This window comes from Nicotiana attenuata, unplaced genomic scaffold (assembly GCF_001879085.1).
Source record: "Nicotiana attenuata strain UT unplaced genomic scaffold, NIATTr2, whole genome shotgun sequence".
NCBI lineage: Eukaryota > Viridiplantae > Streptophyta > Magnoliopsida > Solanales > Solanaceae > Nicotiana > Nicotiana attenuata.
In genome coordinates, this window is record NW_017671556.1 from 232,232 (window position 1) to 250,232 (window position 18,001).

An 18,001-nucleotide genomic window follows, 5' to 3' on the forward strand; every position below is an offset into this window, starting at 1 on the left:
GATTTAGGGAAGCCAAATTGCAATCAAGAAGCAAGAGTATAAGTTTTAGAAGAGAGTTGTGATGATTAAAATCGTGTGTGTCTTAATGAAAGAGCAGGGTATTTATAATTGCAAACAGGTGTAGCAAATAAGGCAAGAATCATAGTTTAGTAATAATTAAGGAACTATGTACCAATTAAAATCAATCAGTCTATAGACTTCCTTTAATTAAGGAGTCCAAATTCAAACGGTAATGGGCAGAAGTTATTTAAGGAAGGAAATCAAGTAAATACCTCGTGCAAGGTAGACAAATAAGGGTAAATACATGGTGGTAATTGATTTGTAAAACAAGGAAAGGGAATCAGTAAAATAACCAGTAAAGAATCCCATTGAAAGCCTTGCTCGAGTCAGAAAAGAGGTAAAAGGAAAGTTTTAATTTAGGAAAAAATCAGTAACAATCAAATAAGCAACATTAAAGGAATTCAGAATCAATTAAAAGTTGGCAAGACCTTTGAAAGAGAAGCTCTCGTATAAAACACATAGACATGTCAAGCAAGAGGGTTTCAAAATCACAAACGCAGAAAAAGGTTCAAATTCAATTCATAAACTCGAAGTGAGTCTGAGAGTTTAAGGTTTCAAACTAGAACCCTTGTCCAAACATAAAACCAAATTTAGCCAAAGAAAACCCCCAAATCCTAGGGTTTTTAAACTCGAATTTGATACAGAGATGAAGAGGCAAACTATTGAGATGAGCTCAGAGACCTTTTCAGAGTCTCATGAGAAGCATACAAGCACAATAGCAAGTAGAACATAGGAACCAGTACAGGCAACAAGTTTCAAGAAAGCTTGAAAAATTAAATGAGTTCAGGTAGTGTAAACTTAAAGAAACAGTCGATGAAACACATCTAGAAATAATCCAAGCGAAGTCCGGTAAAGGCAAACAAAGGATCAAAACTCAGTAGGAAAATACAGTAGAGGAACACATAAGATAGACATGAGAGAGCATGGTGAAAAACCAGTATGAGATAGAACGGAGCATAATAAAATAAATTTCATAACAAGGCAAATATAAGAACACGCGAAAGGCATGTGAGTCAGAAAAGAGACAGTAAGAACATAGCAGAGCTCGATTCACACCAAGAAAAGAGAAGAAGAAGAGTCAGAAACATTTTAAGGACTTTCCAGAAACCCTAATCGAAAAGAAATGCTTTTTGAAAGAAAATCGGAAAAAAAAGGTTTAAGAAACTTAAGCAACAGTGCAAACATGTAATAGATCTAAAATAATCGGAGAGAACCTCGATATTTAGGGTTCCAGATGAACCCTAGAGATGAGAAAGGCTTCGAAAATACCCGATCTAAGTCGGATAATGTCATAAACAGACTCAAAAGACCAAGAGCCACCGGAGCAAGGCCGGAGATGGCCGGAATCTTCGAATCGGTGAAGGCCTGGGTGAAGACCCTCGAGGTCTGGCCTCGATCCTTCGAACAACAGACATGCAGGAGCCATAGGAGGTGGGTATAGGCTGTCCATGGCTGAGAAGTCATGGACGCCGGTGAAAACATGGTGGAACAAGGTAGGGGAGGCTAGGGTTCCGGGGAGCCTTGAGAGAATTTGGGAGTTCAAGGGCGGCTGAAGGAGGAAAATGTATTAGGGTTAGGGGTCGTCTGTGAATTAAAAAGGAAATAATCAATCTGAGTCGTTGATCTTCTAGATCAACGGCTGAGATTAAAAGGGGGGATCCGGTCGGTTTTTTATGGATTGGGTCGGTTTAAAATTTGGGCTGGTTGCGATTGGGCTCAATTGTGGTTAAAATTGAAATTGCAAAGGGGTTATAATTGAAATGGACGAGGCTAAATGTTAAACAGCCATTTCTTCCCTTTTTATTTTAAAAATAGTTAAAATAATTTCCAAAACCAGTTAAAAGCACTAAATTGATTAATAATCATATAAATATTAATTAAAAGTACTAGGAGCAACTTTGTAATTGCAAAATACTGTTAATCAGAAAATAGGCTATAATTGCAATTATAGCAATTTAGCCTTTAAAATACCAAATAAATTTTATAAAAATGTTCAAAAAATCACATTAATTATATCTTGGTGTAAATATGAAATAAAAATAAATTATTCATCAAAAAAAATGATAGTCCGGAAATAATTATTGATTTTTGTACTATTAAAATAGACAACAAATTGATTTTAAAAACCTTTAAAATAAGGGAAAGATACCAAAACTCTTGAGCATGCTTATATATGCATGTACATACTATTTTGAGAACATCTTGAGTATATAAAATACATAGGGAAAAATTGGGTATCAACAAGTAGTAGGGCTAAGTCGGAATACCTGGATCTGCACATGAAAAACATGCGCAGAAAGGGCATGAGTACACCACAGCGGTACTCAGTAAGTGCCAAGCCTAACTACGGTCGAGTAGTGACGAGGAAGGCCAGGGCCCTACTGATTATAGCTCAAAAATAAGATAAAACAGTATAGAATATGACAATATAATTAAATGCTAACAGTATGAACTAACGCAGGATAATAAGAATAACAACAACTATTATAGAGACAGAAGTAATCACGGAAAGAACATAGCTCAGCATAGAGATAACAACCGGGGATCTCCCAGGATACCGTCCTGTAGTCCCAAATATAAATATCCAGTGGATCTCCCGGGATACCGTCCCGTAGTCCAACTCATAGTGCACGGCGATCTACCGGAATCCCGTTCCGTAGTTCCAAATGTAAATACTCAGTACCGGGGGAATCTACCGGGTGCAATCCCGTAGTTCCAACGTAAAATTGCAGGGGGATCTCCGGGAATACAAATTCGTAGTCCCAAAGTAAACATACAGGGGGATATCCCGGGATACCGTCCCGTAGTCCCAAAGTAAATACACAGCAGCAACACGAAGAATACTCAATTCAATCAAATTTCACACCAAGGTAAAACAGGTATTTCTAACCTAGCATGCTGCACATAATCCAAATAAGGCAGTTGAGCAAATAAGCAATTAAGTCAATTAGACATGCTTCCCTAAGCTAACAGCAGGCTTAAATTGCAAGTAGTATAAACAGGAAAGGAAACACAATTTTAGTTACTTAATGAAAACCGGATTTTCAATAATTAGCACAAGTACGCACTTGTCACCTCACGTACAAGGCATTTCAAATATCAACAATACCAAATCCTAAGGGGACTTCCCCCACACAAGGTTACGCAAGCCACTTACCTCGAACCGGCTCAAAAATCAACCTGAAACCACGCTCTTGCCACGAGTACTCGACTCCAAATGGCCCAAATCTATTCAAATCAATTGCATAATGTAAATAAAACTTCAAGTAACTAATTCCACTAATTAATTCTAAGCTAATACGGGAAATTAGGAAAAATGACCAAAATGCCCCACGGGCCCACGTCTCAGAATCGGGTAAAATTTACAAATTCAGAATCCTCACACCCTCACGAGTTCATACATACCAAAATTATCTAAATCCTATGTCAAATCCCCAATCAAAATTCGAAACTTAGGCCTCAAAACTTTTCCAAATTTTTCCCCAAATCCGAAATTAGATGATGAATTCACGTTTAGATTAATGGGTTATAAGCAAAAAGGAGTTAAGAATCATTACCCACAAACTCCCTCCGAAAATCTCTCCAAAATTCGTCTCCTACCGAGCTCCCAATTCAATTTTGCAACTTATGAACTCAAACCCTCGATTTTTCTCTCTTTTCTGCCCAGCAAATCCGCTTCTGCGGCCATGTGACCGCACCTGCGGTCCCGCTTCTGCGGAAAATCAACCGCACCTGCTATAATTCATAAATTTCCTATTTCCGCACCTGCGACCAATTTACCGCATCTGCGGTCTCGCAGGTGCATGCACACTTCCGCACCTGCGGCTTCTAGCCTTCCCTCACTTGGCCGCATCTGCGGTCTCTCAGCCGCTTCTGTGGTCCCATTCACGCAGGTGCGGTTATGACAGGTCCAGCCAACCTCAAATTCTTCCTAAGTCCAATTCAACTTCCGTCAAGCACCCGAAACTCACCGAGGCCCCCGGGACCTCAACCAAATATGCCAACCAATCCAAAAACATCATTCAAACTTGTTCCAACCTTTGGAACGCTCAAAACAACATCTAAACACCAAATTAGCATCGCATTCAAGCCTAAGAACTCCAAAAACTCTCAAATTACGCTTTCGATCAAAAAGTCTATCAAACCTCGTCCGAATGACCTGAAATTTTGCACACATGTCACATTCAACACTACGGAGCTACTCCAACTCCCAAAATTCCATTCCGACCCCGATATCAAAATCTCACTATCGAACCGGAAACTTCAAAAATTCAACTTACGGCATTTCAAGCCTAAATGAGCTACGGACCTCCAAAACACAATCCGAACACGTTCCTAAAACCGAAATCACCCAACGGAGCTAACGGGACCAACAAAATTCCATTCCGAGGTCGTCTTCACACTGTTCCGATTACGGTCCAAATTCTAAAACTTAAGCTCTCATTTAGGGACTAAGTATCCCAAAACTCTCCAGAACTCCAAATAAATCCTCCCGGAAACTCACAATAGCAGAAACAAACACGGGAAATGCGGTTAATAGGGGATCTGGGCGTTAAATCTTAAAATAACCGGCCGGGTCGTTACAGTTAAAGTGTGGGGTGGTGGTTTGGCTTTTGAGTAGAACTAATGAAATAACGAGAAAGGTGCATCGTGTTGAAAAAAAAAAGAATAATGTATCAATAAAAGCCACTTGGATTGAAGNAAAGGTGCACTGTGTTGAATAAAACAGAAAAATTATATCAATAAAAGTCACTTGGATTGAAGAAATATATATATATATATATATATAGTTGTATTGTATGAAAAATTATTCTTGATGGTGGTGGCTAGTGATATACTTGTGCTTAAAGAAATATGGGGTAATGTACATTGATGAGAAGGTGGAGTTTTGGCTTGACATAAGTATGGGCTTGAGTGTTAAATTATATGTATTAAAGTGCTTAAGGGAGGTGTAGTCGCTCATATCCAAATGTATCCTACCCGACCCACAACCTACATTATAAACAATTAAAGTCATATTTGATCTTAGACTGAATGAGCTCGATTAGTGGACAATTACACTACGGGAAAGCCTATGGTGCATCATTTGTGGCATATCAATGTTATTTTTTAGAGAGAGTGACCTACGGTCTTAAAATTTATTGTGCATGAAACTAATTTCTTTTGTTGTGTGAGGGCACGTGATTCATGATGGAGAGGTAATGTCGTTGACCTCCATGTTAGAGTAAGTAAGTGCATTGTGAATAATGCTGGTATTTGTGAGTCAAATCTTGAGGTGAGGGTGTTACACCTTTGTGCTTATTATATTTTAAAGATTCTTGGTGGGATGAGTTAAGAGAATTGCTTAAAAAGGTCGTGTCTATAAGTGTAGTTAGATTGCTCGAGGACGAGAAATGTTTAAGTCTGGGGTATTGATGTGTGGCTATAATTCCATATTTTAGTACATTATTTACCTTATATTTTATGTGATTTAATGTTAAATTATACTTTATTTGCGTGTAATGGAGTCTATTTTATGTGTAGGTGAATTGGAGATGAAATTAGAGCAAAAGGAAGATGTAAAGAATAAAGTGTGCACGAAAACTGTGGAAAGAAGAAAGAATGAATTAAGCAGTGAAAAGATGAAGAAGCTCGTGAGGCGACCCTTTGATCTCGCATGGAAGCTGGCGAGGCGAGCCTCTGAGCTCGCGTAGGAGCAGGCGTCGCGAAGGATGAGGCGAGCTCGAGCTCGCGTGGGAGCTGGCGTCGCACGGTGTTAGGCGAGGTTCATCTCGCGTGGAGCCTCGCGAGGCATGGTCTGAGGCGCGCTTACTCCGGATTTTGAAGGTTTATTTCGTCTCCTTATTTGACTAGAACTTGGCCTATGTCGTTTAGGTCTTTCCCTACACATATAAATAGACATTAAACACCACTTTTGGGGGAGTTTTGCGATAGGAGGCAAGAATAGCTAGTGGAACACTCGTTGGGAGATAGATCATCGATTTCTACATTCCTTCATCTTTACTTTGTAATTAATTTATGCAAAATACTTGGGATATTGTTACTATGAGTAGCTAAACTCCTAATCTAGGGTTTTGATGGAACCTATTGGAGGATGATTTTCTTGTTACTTTAATATAGATTTGCCGTAGCTTTTTCTCTATTTGTTCAACTACGTTCACATTGTGGTTGGTTGAAGAGCTCTCAATTGACTGTGCCAATTTAGTGTGTATTACTCGGAAGAGAGTGCATATTTAGGTAGTTATTGAACAACATCACTCCTAACGTATATGAGGGTTCAATACGAAGGGTTTAAAGGTGGAATTAGGAATAACGAAACCTTGGTGCGATCCGAGTGAGCCATACTTAGTGCCAGCTAGCGTAATTCGGAAGAATATGTCTAGTAAATTGTGGTAGTTACTCGGGAGAGAATTACAACACTCAGAGAGCTCATGATCGGTAGAGAAAACTTAGGCAAATTTATAGAGAACGTAGCGGAAAGGATTCCGACAATAGGGGAAATCATAACGTTAGATATTCCAAATCTTGTCTACAACTTGTTCGTAGTTAGTTATTAATTACTGCATTTTCATTACGTGATATTTAGTTAGTAAACATCCAATTTGTTATTTAAATATTTCTGAAGATTCATTGTGTGAATTTGTGCGAGTCCAGTAGTTGTGCTTAATAGGTTAATTCCCTGTAGGATTCGACTCCGGACTTGTTAACCGGAATATATTTGCAACGACCACTTAGTCCTTTTTATAAGGTATAGTTGGGTGTGATCATCCTCCATGCCTACAACTGAACAAAAGATAGCACTAATATACAAGCTTCATTATATCTTGAGTTTATGTTAAGTATATAGTTTAGATTCAAATAATATCAATAAGTGTGAAATATGTACTGAAGCTAAAAATATTAAAAGATTTACTTTTTTTATAAATAGAGAAACTGAATTATTATTCTTGATTCACACAGACTTAGTATTTTAAACAAACTATAACTAGAGATGTTAAACAATATTATGTAATATTTATTATTGATTTTTCTAAATTTACTAAGTTGTATTTGCTTAAAAATAAAAATTATATCTTTAATACTTTTATTTCTTACAAAATTGAGATTGAAAATAAACTTAGTAGGAAGATAAAGAGAACTAGACTTGACAATGAAAGGGGATGTTTACTTCTGACGGATTCTTATGAAAAAGAAGGAATAATTTACAGAGTAAACTCTCCTTAGTTACTCGGTCTAACAAAGTAGTTGAAAGGAATAATAGAACATTGAAGCAATTAAGCAAGTGATGAACTCCACATAAGTAACCGATTTCTGAAAAGAAAAAACAAAGCCCAAGTTTGAACAAAGAAAATTAGAGAAAGAAAGAAAGAAAAGTTATGGACCACAAATTCCAAAAATCTGTGGTTCGACATGTTAGGACCGAAAAAATATCAGGTGTCATGCGGAAGCTAGCACAGCAAATTTTGAACGATGATAAATCACACAACAAAGAGAAATCTACCAAAAGAGACACAAACATTTAACGTGGTTCGGTAAACTGATCTACGTCCACGGCGGAGATGAGCAATCCACTATAATAAAAAGAGAGTACAAAATATCGAGAGAACAACCTCACGAAGAGTCAAACACAAGTGACACACTAACACTTGTCCCGTAAAGTTCTCCCCCTAAACAAGACTCTCAAGTCCCTATGGCTACATTGTGGATGTTACTGAATGAGAAGGACGGATCCTCAATTTATAGAACTCCAAACATTTTCCTACAAGAAAAGGGACTAGCCAAATATGAAAGAATTATATTTTCCTTCTAGAAAAAGAAAAACACAATTATGGTAAATATGTTGTCATTTCCTTCATGAGATAAGAAACCCAATTATAGTAAAAAAATCTGGACAAATACAACTAACCCAACAATCCCACCAAGAAATAAGGATGTGTCATATATTGGTCAAAGTCTCAATTGTAACTTTGCTTCCAAACTACTCAAAGATGGAAAGATCTATTCCTGTGTTTTGAATGAGTTGTTGTCATCCTCTCCAAAAGCATAAAGCTGCTGCTGCCATTGGTACGTACAGTACAGAGGGACAATTGAACATGATTACAAACTACTTTCCCTTCACTTGAAAGTATAAGATATTTGTTCTCTATATCCTTTGGAGAAGTTTCGGAAAAAACATTTTTGTCAAATGGGATGGAATATTCTACTACTCCCTCCGTTCCGATTTATATGACATATCGCTTATGTTGAGTCAAATTGTTTGAAATTTGGCCAATATTTTAAAATATTTTTTTTATCATATTGATATGAGAAAAATTGTAACTTATAGTATTTCTCGTATAATTTTTGGATACTAAAATTTTGATTTTAAAATATGAACTAATCAAATTTAGCTTCAAAATTTAATCAAATTGACTTTTGAAAAACGAAATGTGTCATCTAATTTGAAGCAGATGGAGTAATTGTTTTCTCATTCATGTTCTGCAAGTTTTATAAGCTGTCACTAAAGGGTACTAAACAATTGTAAAATCTGCCTAAATAGAGTAATCAAACAAAATGCAACTACACGGTTGACGATCCACAACTTATCAAGAGGTCGTATATGTAAATTGCATAAGAATTAGAACAGTCAATTTTGCCTCTAAATGTATATCATCAGGAAAATCTAATATCAATTCTAACCTAACAGATAATCTGCCTTATTTTTTATAGAGAATTATATATTGATATACTTTTCGGTGATTTAACATCTCAGGGATAAAAGGTAATAATATCATACATCTAGTAACAAATAGAACATGATTTAAAAAGAAAGACCCACAATTTAAAAATTAATTGCATGACTATATAAAACTATAGTTTTGACAAAATATTGTTAAGGGCTAGGACCATGTTATCATAGTACTCCCATACACGTGGCACATCCTTATCCCTAGCTGCAAAATCCAATCTTGAAACAGTATTGAACAAAATGGAGTAAAGCTTCCTCAACTCAGGCCTCTGTTTTCCTGGGTTAGCTTGGATTATGGTGTAGATATCTTGTTTAAGTAATGCTGAGCTTTTTCTCAAAGCCTTTTGAGCTTCTTTCCATGTTTCTGCCTCTAACAATTCTTTGACTTGTAATAAACTCTTTGCATGGCTTTGAATTCCATCTTCTGCTTCCTCAAGTGTCTGGTCTGGAACTGTGATTCTGAAATCAAAGGCATTTGCAGTTTTTTCACTTAAAAGAATGAATGAAGTTGCCCCAAGATTTAGACTTGTTCTTCGAGTGAAGTGGTAGGAATGGAGGCACATTTGAATTCTGTTTTTGCTTTGGTTTAGGTTAAAGGGGTTGGAAATGGAAGAAGGAAAAGGAATTAATGGTTGGATTGGTTTTTGAACCAAAGGTAGTAGTGCCATTCTAAAATATGGACTTATTGATTTTTCAAGATTGAACAAATTTAATTGGAGAATATCTGAATAACTCAACGTACCTGAAACAAAATCTGCAAAACGTAAAGCCAGAGGAAAATAACTAAGAAGCCCCCGGCGAGGATCGAACTCGCGACCTTTCGCTTACGAAGCGAACGCACTACCACTATGCTACGGAGGCCTGTTGAAATATGTTCCTCAGAAGAATTTTTATATAGATGCAATGTACTTTGCGACACATCTATTTTTCTATTCATGAAGATACTATACGAGAATAATTGACCGATCTTGTTCGTTATGAACGATTTTGGGCCAAGAGACAAGAGTCTAAGGTGGAGGGAAAATTGAAAAATTATGTGTGAAACCAGGGTAAGAGCATGTGGCTATTCTTGTATTTTCATTTCCAGTACTAATTAGATTCTACAGTAGCTATTGTCATTTGAGTTAATATTCATATTTTACTGTTTACGATCATAAAAAAGGTATTTGGGAGTCCCTTTGTTTTTCATTTGTCTCATTTTGTCCAACAAGACCAAACAAGAATGTATCATCGAACATTGTTCAAGGAAAATAATTCTAATTGGTAGTATTGACGGTAACGTACGTCAGACCACCTTGAATCCTTGGATTAACAAATTCCAACGTATTTGCATCCCAAAATAGACAAAACCACGTAAGGGCCAGATATTTTTTCATCAACCCCATCTCAAGAAAAAAGAGAAACAGATACGTAGAACATGATGTTGCTATTCTTGTAAAACCAAGAAATGGTATTTTTCACAAGTCGAGAAATGTACCTTAACAAAATGAAAAGGAACAACAAAAAAGAAAAGAGGCTAGCTGGTAAAAAAATCTATAATTCTGCATAACAGGATGCAAAACAATACATATACTGGTACATTTTCTGGACAGGTGATCTTCACTAAGTATGTTGGTAATACAATTAAGAGGAAATTATTCCTTTACATAGAACCCAAGACGCAAATGAGTATTTCTGAATTATTTTACTACTCAATAATTAGGCTGAGGAGGAAAACAAAGAAAAAACAAAGAGAAGTCAAGAGTAGAATGGTAGAGATATAGTACTACTTTCCAAATAGCTGTCTACGCCTAGTTGGTTTTGCTCTCAAACCAGCACCATCACCTCTCACTATCTCATCAACTAAATCTTTAAAGATCATCCGCTCCATGTCCAAGACTACAGTTGATAACTCACCAGTGAATATCGTCCAACTCTCTGATCGATGCATCACATCCTCAAGCAATATGTTTTTCCACTCATCTTCCTCATCCTCCAAGTCGCTTTTTGATGGTTTAGCTTGAAGTAGTTCTATCTCCGCGCACAAATCCCTCAGAAGCCTTTGAGCATTCAGAGCGTTCTTTGCTAGCTTCTGGTGTCTCAACCATGGCTCATAAGATGGTCCCACTAACGCCAACTTTCCAGCAAGAATCTCATTAACAACATCAAAGATGAGTTTCCGACGTATCTTTTCCTTCGGCTTAGACTGCCTCATCTTTTCATTGCAGAATTCCTCCTTAACTAAAGTGCTTGCTTTGGTTTGTTCCAAGACAAGGAACAGCTCCGGGTTGATGGGGTGACCTGATGGATGGAACTGGAAACTTGTTAGGCTTGAGCCGAGATCCCTGAGAAGGAGTCCTGAAGCCAATAAGATCTCTGAAATGTATCTGTGGTCTGGGTTTGTGTTCTCACAGAGAGATGCAATATAATCCGTGCGAGCCTCATCATGGTTGGAATTCAACCTCCTGAGCTTCTGAACCAAATTCTCAATGTTTTGTAATTTTTTTCGATTGATTTCCGATGAGAGACCAGAATTGGAGGCATCAGTCACAAGAGTATTGGCTCGATCACTCTGTGGCGGACTGGAAAATTTATCAGCACGGCTGCAGCTTTCATCTGTCACACAAAATAACATATGATGAGAAACAAGAAATATCCAACTTCTTAAACAGTACACATATACTGAATAGTCAAAACTGTTTGGATTTCCAGAAGGACAAAAGACTGACACCATAATGGAGACGCTTTTCTGATATTTCTTGCTGAACGCTGACTACAATATTCACTTGAGCAGCTTTCAAGTATTTGCAAATGATCTTTATTTTCATACTAAAATTAGAGCTGTAATCTGTTTAGTTTTGGAAGGTAAAAAAAAAAGAGATCTGAATGCAGTGAATAAATTTGTGTCTGATGTGGATGGCAGTGCCAAAATTGTGATGTGCAACTGAAAAAATCAACTGAAGCAGCAATGTATAAGGTTTACCACAATTTTGGTTTGTTCCAGGTGACATAAGTGAGCAGAACATGAAAGCATAAAAGCCAGAACGGACAAATTTAACAGACATAAAGAATACACAAGTATCCACATAGATCTATGTGCCTTTTTAGCTTAACATGTTATTATTCAAGTTTTTTTGACTGACATGAAGGGGGCATCTGTATATCATACTAGCGTTCATTGTTTGGTCAAATCCAAGGTGGCTTAAAAGCACCAAGTATTTGTTCCCTCAAAGTGATTATAGTTGGTTGCTGTAGCTGGGTCTGTATCTCCTATGGAACTTAGTTGTGCATTTGCTTTCGCTGTTCTGGAGAGAGATGCTCACACTTTCACATCCTAAAAACTTTCTTAACTAAAAATTTTCCTTAAGCTGTTCTTGACCTATTTTATTCAGAGTTGAGTCTCCCTTCTACTTATTTTTCCTATTAACTTATTTAAAATTCGTTGGTATTCACTTGTATAACCATGGCATGGCATAGTGAGTCCATGCATTCAACACCCACCCACCCAAAATAAAAAATAAAAAGAGATGAATTGGCACATATTAGTCATTGAACAAGTGTTAAAAGGGCAGCCCGGTGCACAAAGCATCTCGCATGCACGCAGGGTGCAGGGAAGGGCTGCACCCCAAGGGTTAAACTAAACTAAAGTTTAGGCTTCCAAACAGAAAGAAGTTTCAACTATTTTCCTACCCTTTCTCAGTCTTTTTCAGCAGGCATTTAAGGGGAAAATGTTTCAGCAAATGAAGCAACCTAATAACAAATTACTAGTATCCAGTAGTTAACTTATCATGATTCATTATCGGTGAATATTCCTGCACATGTGTGCCTATTACAAAGAATCTGCATAAGATGTTTATTCTTCAGCTCACTAATATCTACAAATATATCCCCAACATGCCATCACTTAGGTGCTAGTTCAATTCGAGTAGGAACTTTAACTCAAAATAATAGATCTTGTTAGTTCTAGTTATATTTGCTTATGTGAATGTGCTTTTAATTTCTTCACAAAATACTAGGGGAAAGCAGCACCTTTCACGACTGTTGGAGTATGCTTCACAGGGGAGGGTGATTCATCTGTATATACGGCATTGTCAAGAACCGAGACCGGACTTGGATACTCTGGGGCAGATTCAGCTAACAGTTCATCCTCAGAGAGCACCAGAGATGATTTCTGAAATGAAAGTCTCAGCGTCAAGCATATTATGGTATGGTTCAAGTACTCCATATAAGGCACAAATAAATGGAAGTTTCTTACCTTCTCTACCAAGTCACATCTCAGGTAATTGGACACATCAATAGATGAACTCCGGCTGCTTGTCACCTCAGGAGAGCGCTCAAAACTAGTGACTTCAGAATATACTTTTGATTCTGCTACTACATTCCCATTGGATTGACCAGAAATCTCATTCCCACGGCAACTCAAATTCCTTGATTCACTACTGATCTCACTCACATGGCCATCATTTTGATGGATGTTTGAAACTCTTGGTCTACGTCTTCCACCTGGGGAACTAGCCTCTGTCTGTTGCTTGTTTGGCTGTCTCCTCGATCTGTTGGAATCAGATGGAGGCGTGGGTGGCCGAGATCTTTTCTCTAGCTCCAGTCTATTCTGTTGCAATCTTGGGCTGATGGATCCTGAGCTCTTTATTGAGCCTGATGTGCTCTCTTTAGGAAGCTGTTGGGATCTTGTTGAAATTTGTGTAGGTTTCGAAGTTCTTCTTGCTTCACTGGGATTCACTGAACTGCTGCCATAACTAGTTCTTTGGTGATGTTCTTTAGCAGTTCTGCTAGTAGCATTACCCTTTCTTCCGTAGACAGAGTCACCACCATGAAGTTTGGGGAAAGTGGGTAATCCATCAAGTGGAATCATCGAAGAAGCAGGAATATCAGATTTTTCCACTAATTTTGCTGGCTTCATGATGACTATTGGGGATTCAAAATTCTTTAAAGAATTTGGCCCCCTCTTTGTTGGAGCAGTCAATTGATCACTCTGCCTCATCCTCTGGTTTACCAGTTTTCCACTCTGTGCATAACTCGCAAACTTCTGGTGATGGTCTTTCTGACCAGTAAAATTTGAACCCTGCTCCTCTTTTTCTGTCTCCAGGAGACCCTTTACCTGCATTGCCTCCAATATCTGTTTAAGAGCTCTTAGATCCTTGCCTGACTGGGTGAATTCTAGATCCTTCAATCTCTTTTCAATCTCACTGTAAACAGAAGGAAATGGGCTCGCAGGCTTTAACGGAGCTTTTATGATCCTGGATATAGGTTTCTCATACACCCGAGTCTTATCAAGTTGCTTCCAGGGTGCTGGTTCAATGGGAAACCTAGAAATAGGTTTCATAGCCATATCAGGGTTTCTCCACCGAGGAGAAGTAGGTTCTTTCCAGAGGTTCTTCGTGGAATTAGGAGTTCGGATAGGTTTGCATGGCTCAGATACTTCTGAAGACCTTGGAAAAGAAACAGTTTCTTCAACTTGCGAAGATTTGCTCGAACCCGTCTTGCTGTCAGTTGATGACACGGCATCAGGTAGTGTTTCCAGACCCATTAGCTTTGCCACAACACTAGGAGGACGAGCCTGAGTTCCAGATGTTTGCAGAAGAGGAGGTGACTTTGCATTAGTATTATAACCACTATCCTTCTGCATAGATTTTGAGGAAAAGTTAGACTTTGGTTCTGAGTTCAAGCTTCGTACTGGACTCACTCTACTGTCCAAAGAAAGTCTTGGTAGCTCTTTCAGCTTTAGAGCGGATTTTGAAATGTCTCGCGATTCAAAGGGTAAAGGATTTGTTTCCCTCCCATCACATGAGAACCGAGGAGCATCTTTTGAGATTGACGATGTAGAAGTGTCTTTTGAATGATATGATAATGATCTTGTGAGTTCCCTATGTTCATTTGAGTACCAAGGCGCTTCCCGAAGTTTTGCAAGAACTCTGAGAGATTCCTTAAGATCAACAGGCGAATTCTGCTTCCCATTATCATAAGCCCCATCAAAGGATTTCAAAGTCTGCACTGGCCTAGGGGAATCACTGGGCTTCAACATAGATTCTGTCACCTCTTCTTTCATTGTAGGTCCAGCAGAGAACCTCTGAGCTTCTCTATTCATAGAATCCTTAACCACATCCCGAATGTCAAGAGATTGCCGACCAAATTGCGGTGATGCATTTGGTTGGCCTGCAGCTGAGTCTCTTGAAGGAGTTTCAGCAAAACTTAATCGATCAAAAGCTAAGGGCTCTTGTTGACTTATTTTATTACAATCAAGAGAAGAAAAAGAAGATGAACGTGAAGAAGATGAGAATGATGGTCTCGACGATTCTGTAGACAATCTTTGTTTATCTTGCACAGTCTTGTTTGTGTGGCTTTCCTGCAACAAAAAGTGGTGTCATCAAGCTTTCAAGATATAATATTAAAGATATTCAGTTATGTAAAGATACAAGAGTCATTAGACACTCGCAGACTTGGTGAGACGGACTGAAATAAGTGGAGTTTAATCTTACACATCAAGTTTTAAAAAAAAAAGGAAAATACAACAATATATCTGAATTACAATTCATAACAAAAAGAAGAAAAGAATTGCCCAGTTGTTATCAGACATCAGGCAATCGTTGACTATGCAAACAAATAATTCAGCAGCGTCAATGTCCTTGCCAATCACATTCAGTATGAACTGTTTGATGTTCATGACCATATAAATACTCAAACAGGGGCTTAAGTGTCAAATACTTCTCAAAATTGATAGGGAGAGACAGAGAGGAGAGATATCAAGTTAGCACAAATAACTCTTACCATAGCTGCTGATTTTTGGTATGTATTAGCATACTCTTTTTCAGAAGTGTCACTGCCAATGTGAGAACTACCTGTAACAAATGAGATTTACATGATGTTACAAAAATGATTTTGTAAGAGATCAATTGAAGAATCCTAGAAAAACTGAAGCACCCCTATCTACTCATAAAAACATAATTGCAAAAATCTTGCTATATCCTTTGGGGAATCCTAGAAAAACAAAATTCTTTTGAGCAGTAGGAAATTGTGAGGCAAGAATGGTGGTCAGTTTTTGAGAAATGAAACCCACACTAGAATGAACCAGATGGTTTAAGTGTTGACATAAACATGGATAGAAAGATAAAATCTTGATTCCCATTTCCAACAAACAAGCAAAAACTTGTCAAATGTTGTCATAAACACATTTTACAATGAACCAAATTGGGCAGAATGAAATACTAAGTATTACCAGAGGTGAGCCTTTTGGGGCTGTTGCCAATAAGGCGCCTACTAGCAAGCATACTTTGGCGATCAAATAGTTGCAAGATTCCTGTCATACATCCAATTTGTTTCTGCAAATCTTGGTTCTCTTCAGTCAATGAATGTAAAAGCTTGGCAGCCATGGTCAAACTCAAAGCTCTTCACTACACAGCTGGAACCAGTTCTTCACACCACACAAATCAAACAAGAATCTGGGAAACCTATCCTACGCACCATTCTATGCTTTTGTGGTTGTTGGCTGTCGCAACCCCTCAAATCAACTCCAGCAGCATAAATCAGCGAATATCTCTCAATGGTTTAAGTTTCACTAACTTTCACCTAATTAATCTTTCAGTTTTCATCATCTAGCAACACCCCCTGAGATCAAGATTTGATTTTTACTACTGAGAAATCAAGTTTAATGGACTTGTTTTCTCCAGTAACTTCACAAATATGCCAAAATTTCAGTGCTTCAATCTCTTACCAGAAAGAGCTGAGATACCCAAAAGAACAAATTAAGTTTCTTGGAACATATGAGACCAAATTAAGCTCAAAGAACGCAGTCACCAGAAAATTGTGCAAAAAGCAATGATAACATCAAGAAAGTGAATATCAATAACATTAGTGCAAGAACTGTAAGAGGGTCATCTCTACTAGTAAATGTTTGAATGTTATTTTCTTGGAGAATAAAAGGAGAAACAAGAACACCCCACACACAATGGAAGAGATTGAAACAAGTACTGTAGTATTAGTTAGAGAGAGAAAGAATGAGAGAGAGGGGAAATGGGTACATGTGAGTGACAATGAGTTGATAGTAAGGGAGGAGTTGGCAAGAAATATTAAAGAATTACTGTTATCTAACATAGTTAGTACTAGTATTATTATTATGGTTTTAATGTGGAGGGAAAATGCAGATGTCTTGCATTTGCAGGCCTTACCTTCCCTCATCCCATGTGGATTGATTACATGCTCTAAATCTGTCTGCATCCTCATGTGCTGCTGTCAGGCATTCTTGAGATCTAATTAGCCTCACTTTGCTTTCACAGATTAGTTTGCAAAACACCGTTTAGCTGCCATCAATCTTGTTTATGTTGTGTCTTGCTACGGTCAATTTGCACGTATCTTGTTATTTTACTAGCAAAAATATACAGTAATTGTGACCACTAATATTTAAATAAATTACTTTTTTTTTTTTGTCTGATTGTCATTGAGAGAAGCAACAATTACCCTCCTAACAATTTATAGCCTGTTTGGCCAAGCTTCTCAAGAGGCCAAAGCACTTTTTTTCCAAAAGCACTTTTTTTTCTTAACTTGAGGTGTTTGACCAAGCTTTTTTGGAGGAAAAAAGTGCTTTTTGGAAGAAGCAGAAGCAGTTTTTGAGAAGCAGAAAAAAGTATTTTCTTCCCAAAAGTAGAAGCAGAAACAGTTTTGACTTTTCTTCTTACCTAAAATACCCTTAACAAAATATAGTACTATATACCAAAATAACCGTTAAACCTAATACTTAGGATATTAATGTATAAGTATCTCTTCTTATACTTTAGGGTGAATGCTTTTATACGTGTTGAACAAATTTTAATATATTTAACTTATATTAAAAGAATTAAGTACTTTTTAATTTTATTTTCATACTTTTCTTAAATAAAATGAAAAGATTTAATTATTGCCTATAATAAAAAAAATTAAGATTATTTATTTACTTATAATATCAATTATTAGTAAATCTATTCATGTCCGCATTTGTAATTTTATACTTAAAAGCACTTTCTAAAAAGTTTGGCCAAACACAAATTAATTGCTCAAAAGTGCTTTTTAGAGTGATTAGCCAAACACAAGATGTTTCCCTCCAAAAGTACTTTTTTCAAAAACACTTTTGAAAAAAGCACTTCTCAAGATAAGCTGATTTCTCCCGCTTGGCCAAAGAGGCTATTACTTTGGCTGCTCAGCTTTCTCTCTCTTTTTCCTTCTTTTTCTATAGGAAGGGTACGGGGG

General features: G+C 37.4%; 2 protein-coding genes and 1 non-coding gene across 3 annotated transcripts; all 3 read right to left on the reverse strand.

Moving 5' to 3' along the window:
* Positions 1-8,880: 8,880 nt before the first annotated feature.
* LOC109208970 (psbQ-like protein 3, chloroplastic) lies at positions 8,881-9,769 on the reverse strand. Its single transcript, XM_019372132.1, has one exon. It carries the CDS (start codon positions 9,454-9,456, stop codon positions 8,911-8,913), a length of 546 nt encoding a protein of 181 aa, XP_019227677.1. The 5' UTR covers positions 9,457-9,769; the 3' UTR covers positions 8,881-8,910.
* TRNAT-CGU lies at positions 9,578-9,649 on the reverse strand. The gene has a single exon. It is a non-coding gene; the product is annotated as a tRNA-Thr (tRNA).
* A 535-nt stretch (positions 9,770-10,304) lies between the features above and the next one.
* Positions 10,305-16,872, reverse strand: LOC109208967 (protein LONGIFOLIA 2-like). Its single transcript, XM_019372128.1, has 5 exons — positions 15,999-16,872; positions 15,551-15,621; positions 13,023-15,128; positions 12,797-12,938; positions 10,305-11,383 (listed from the first exon to the last, which is right to left on the reverse strand). The coding sequence occupies exons 1-5, from the start codon at positions 16,150-16,152 to the stop codon at positions 10,554-10,556; spliced, it is 3,303 nt and encodes a 1,100-aa protein (XP_019227673.1). The 5' UTR covers positions 16,153-16,872; the 3' UTR covers positions 10,305-10,553.
* Between the last annotated feature and the right edge of the window lie 1,129 nt (positions 16,873-18,001).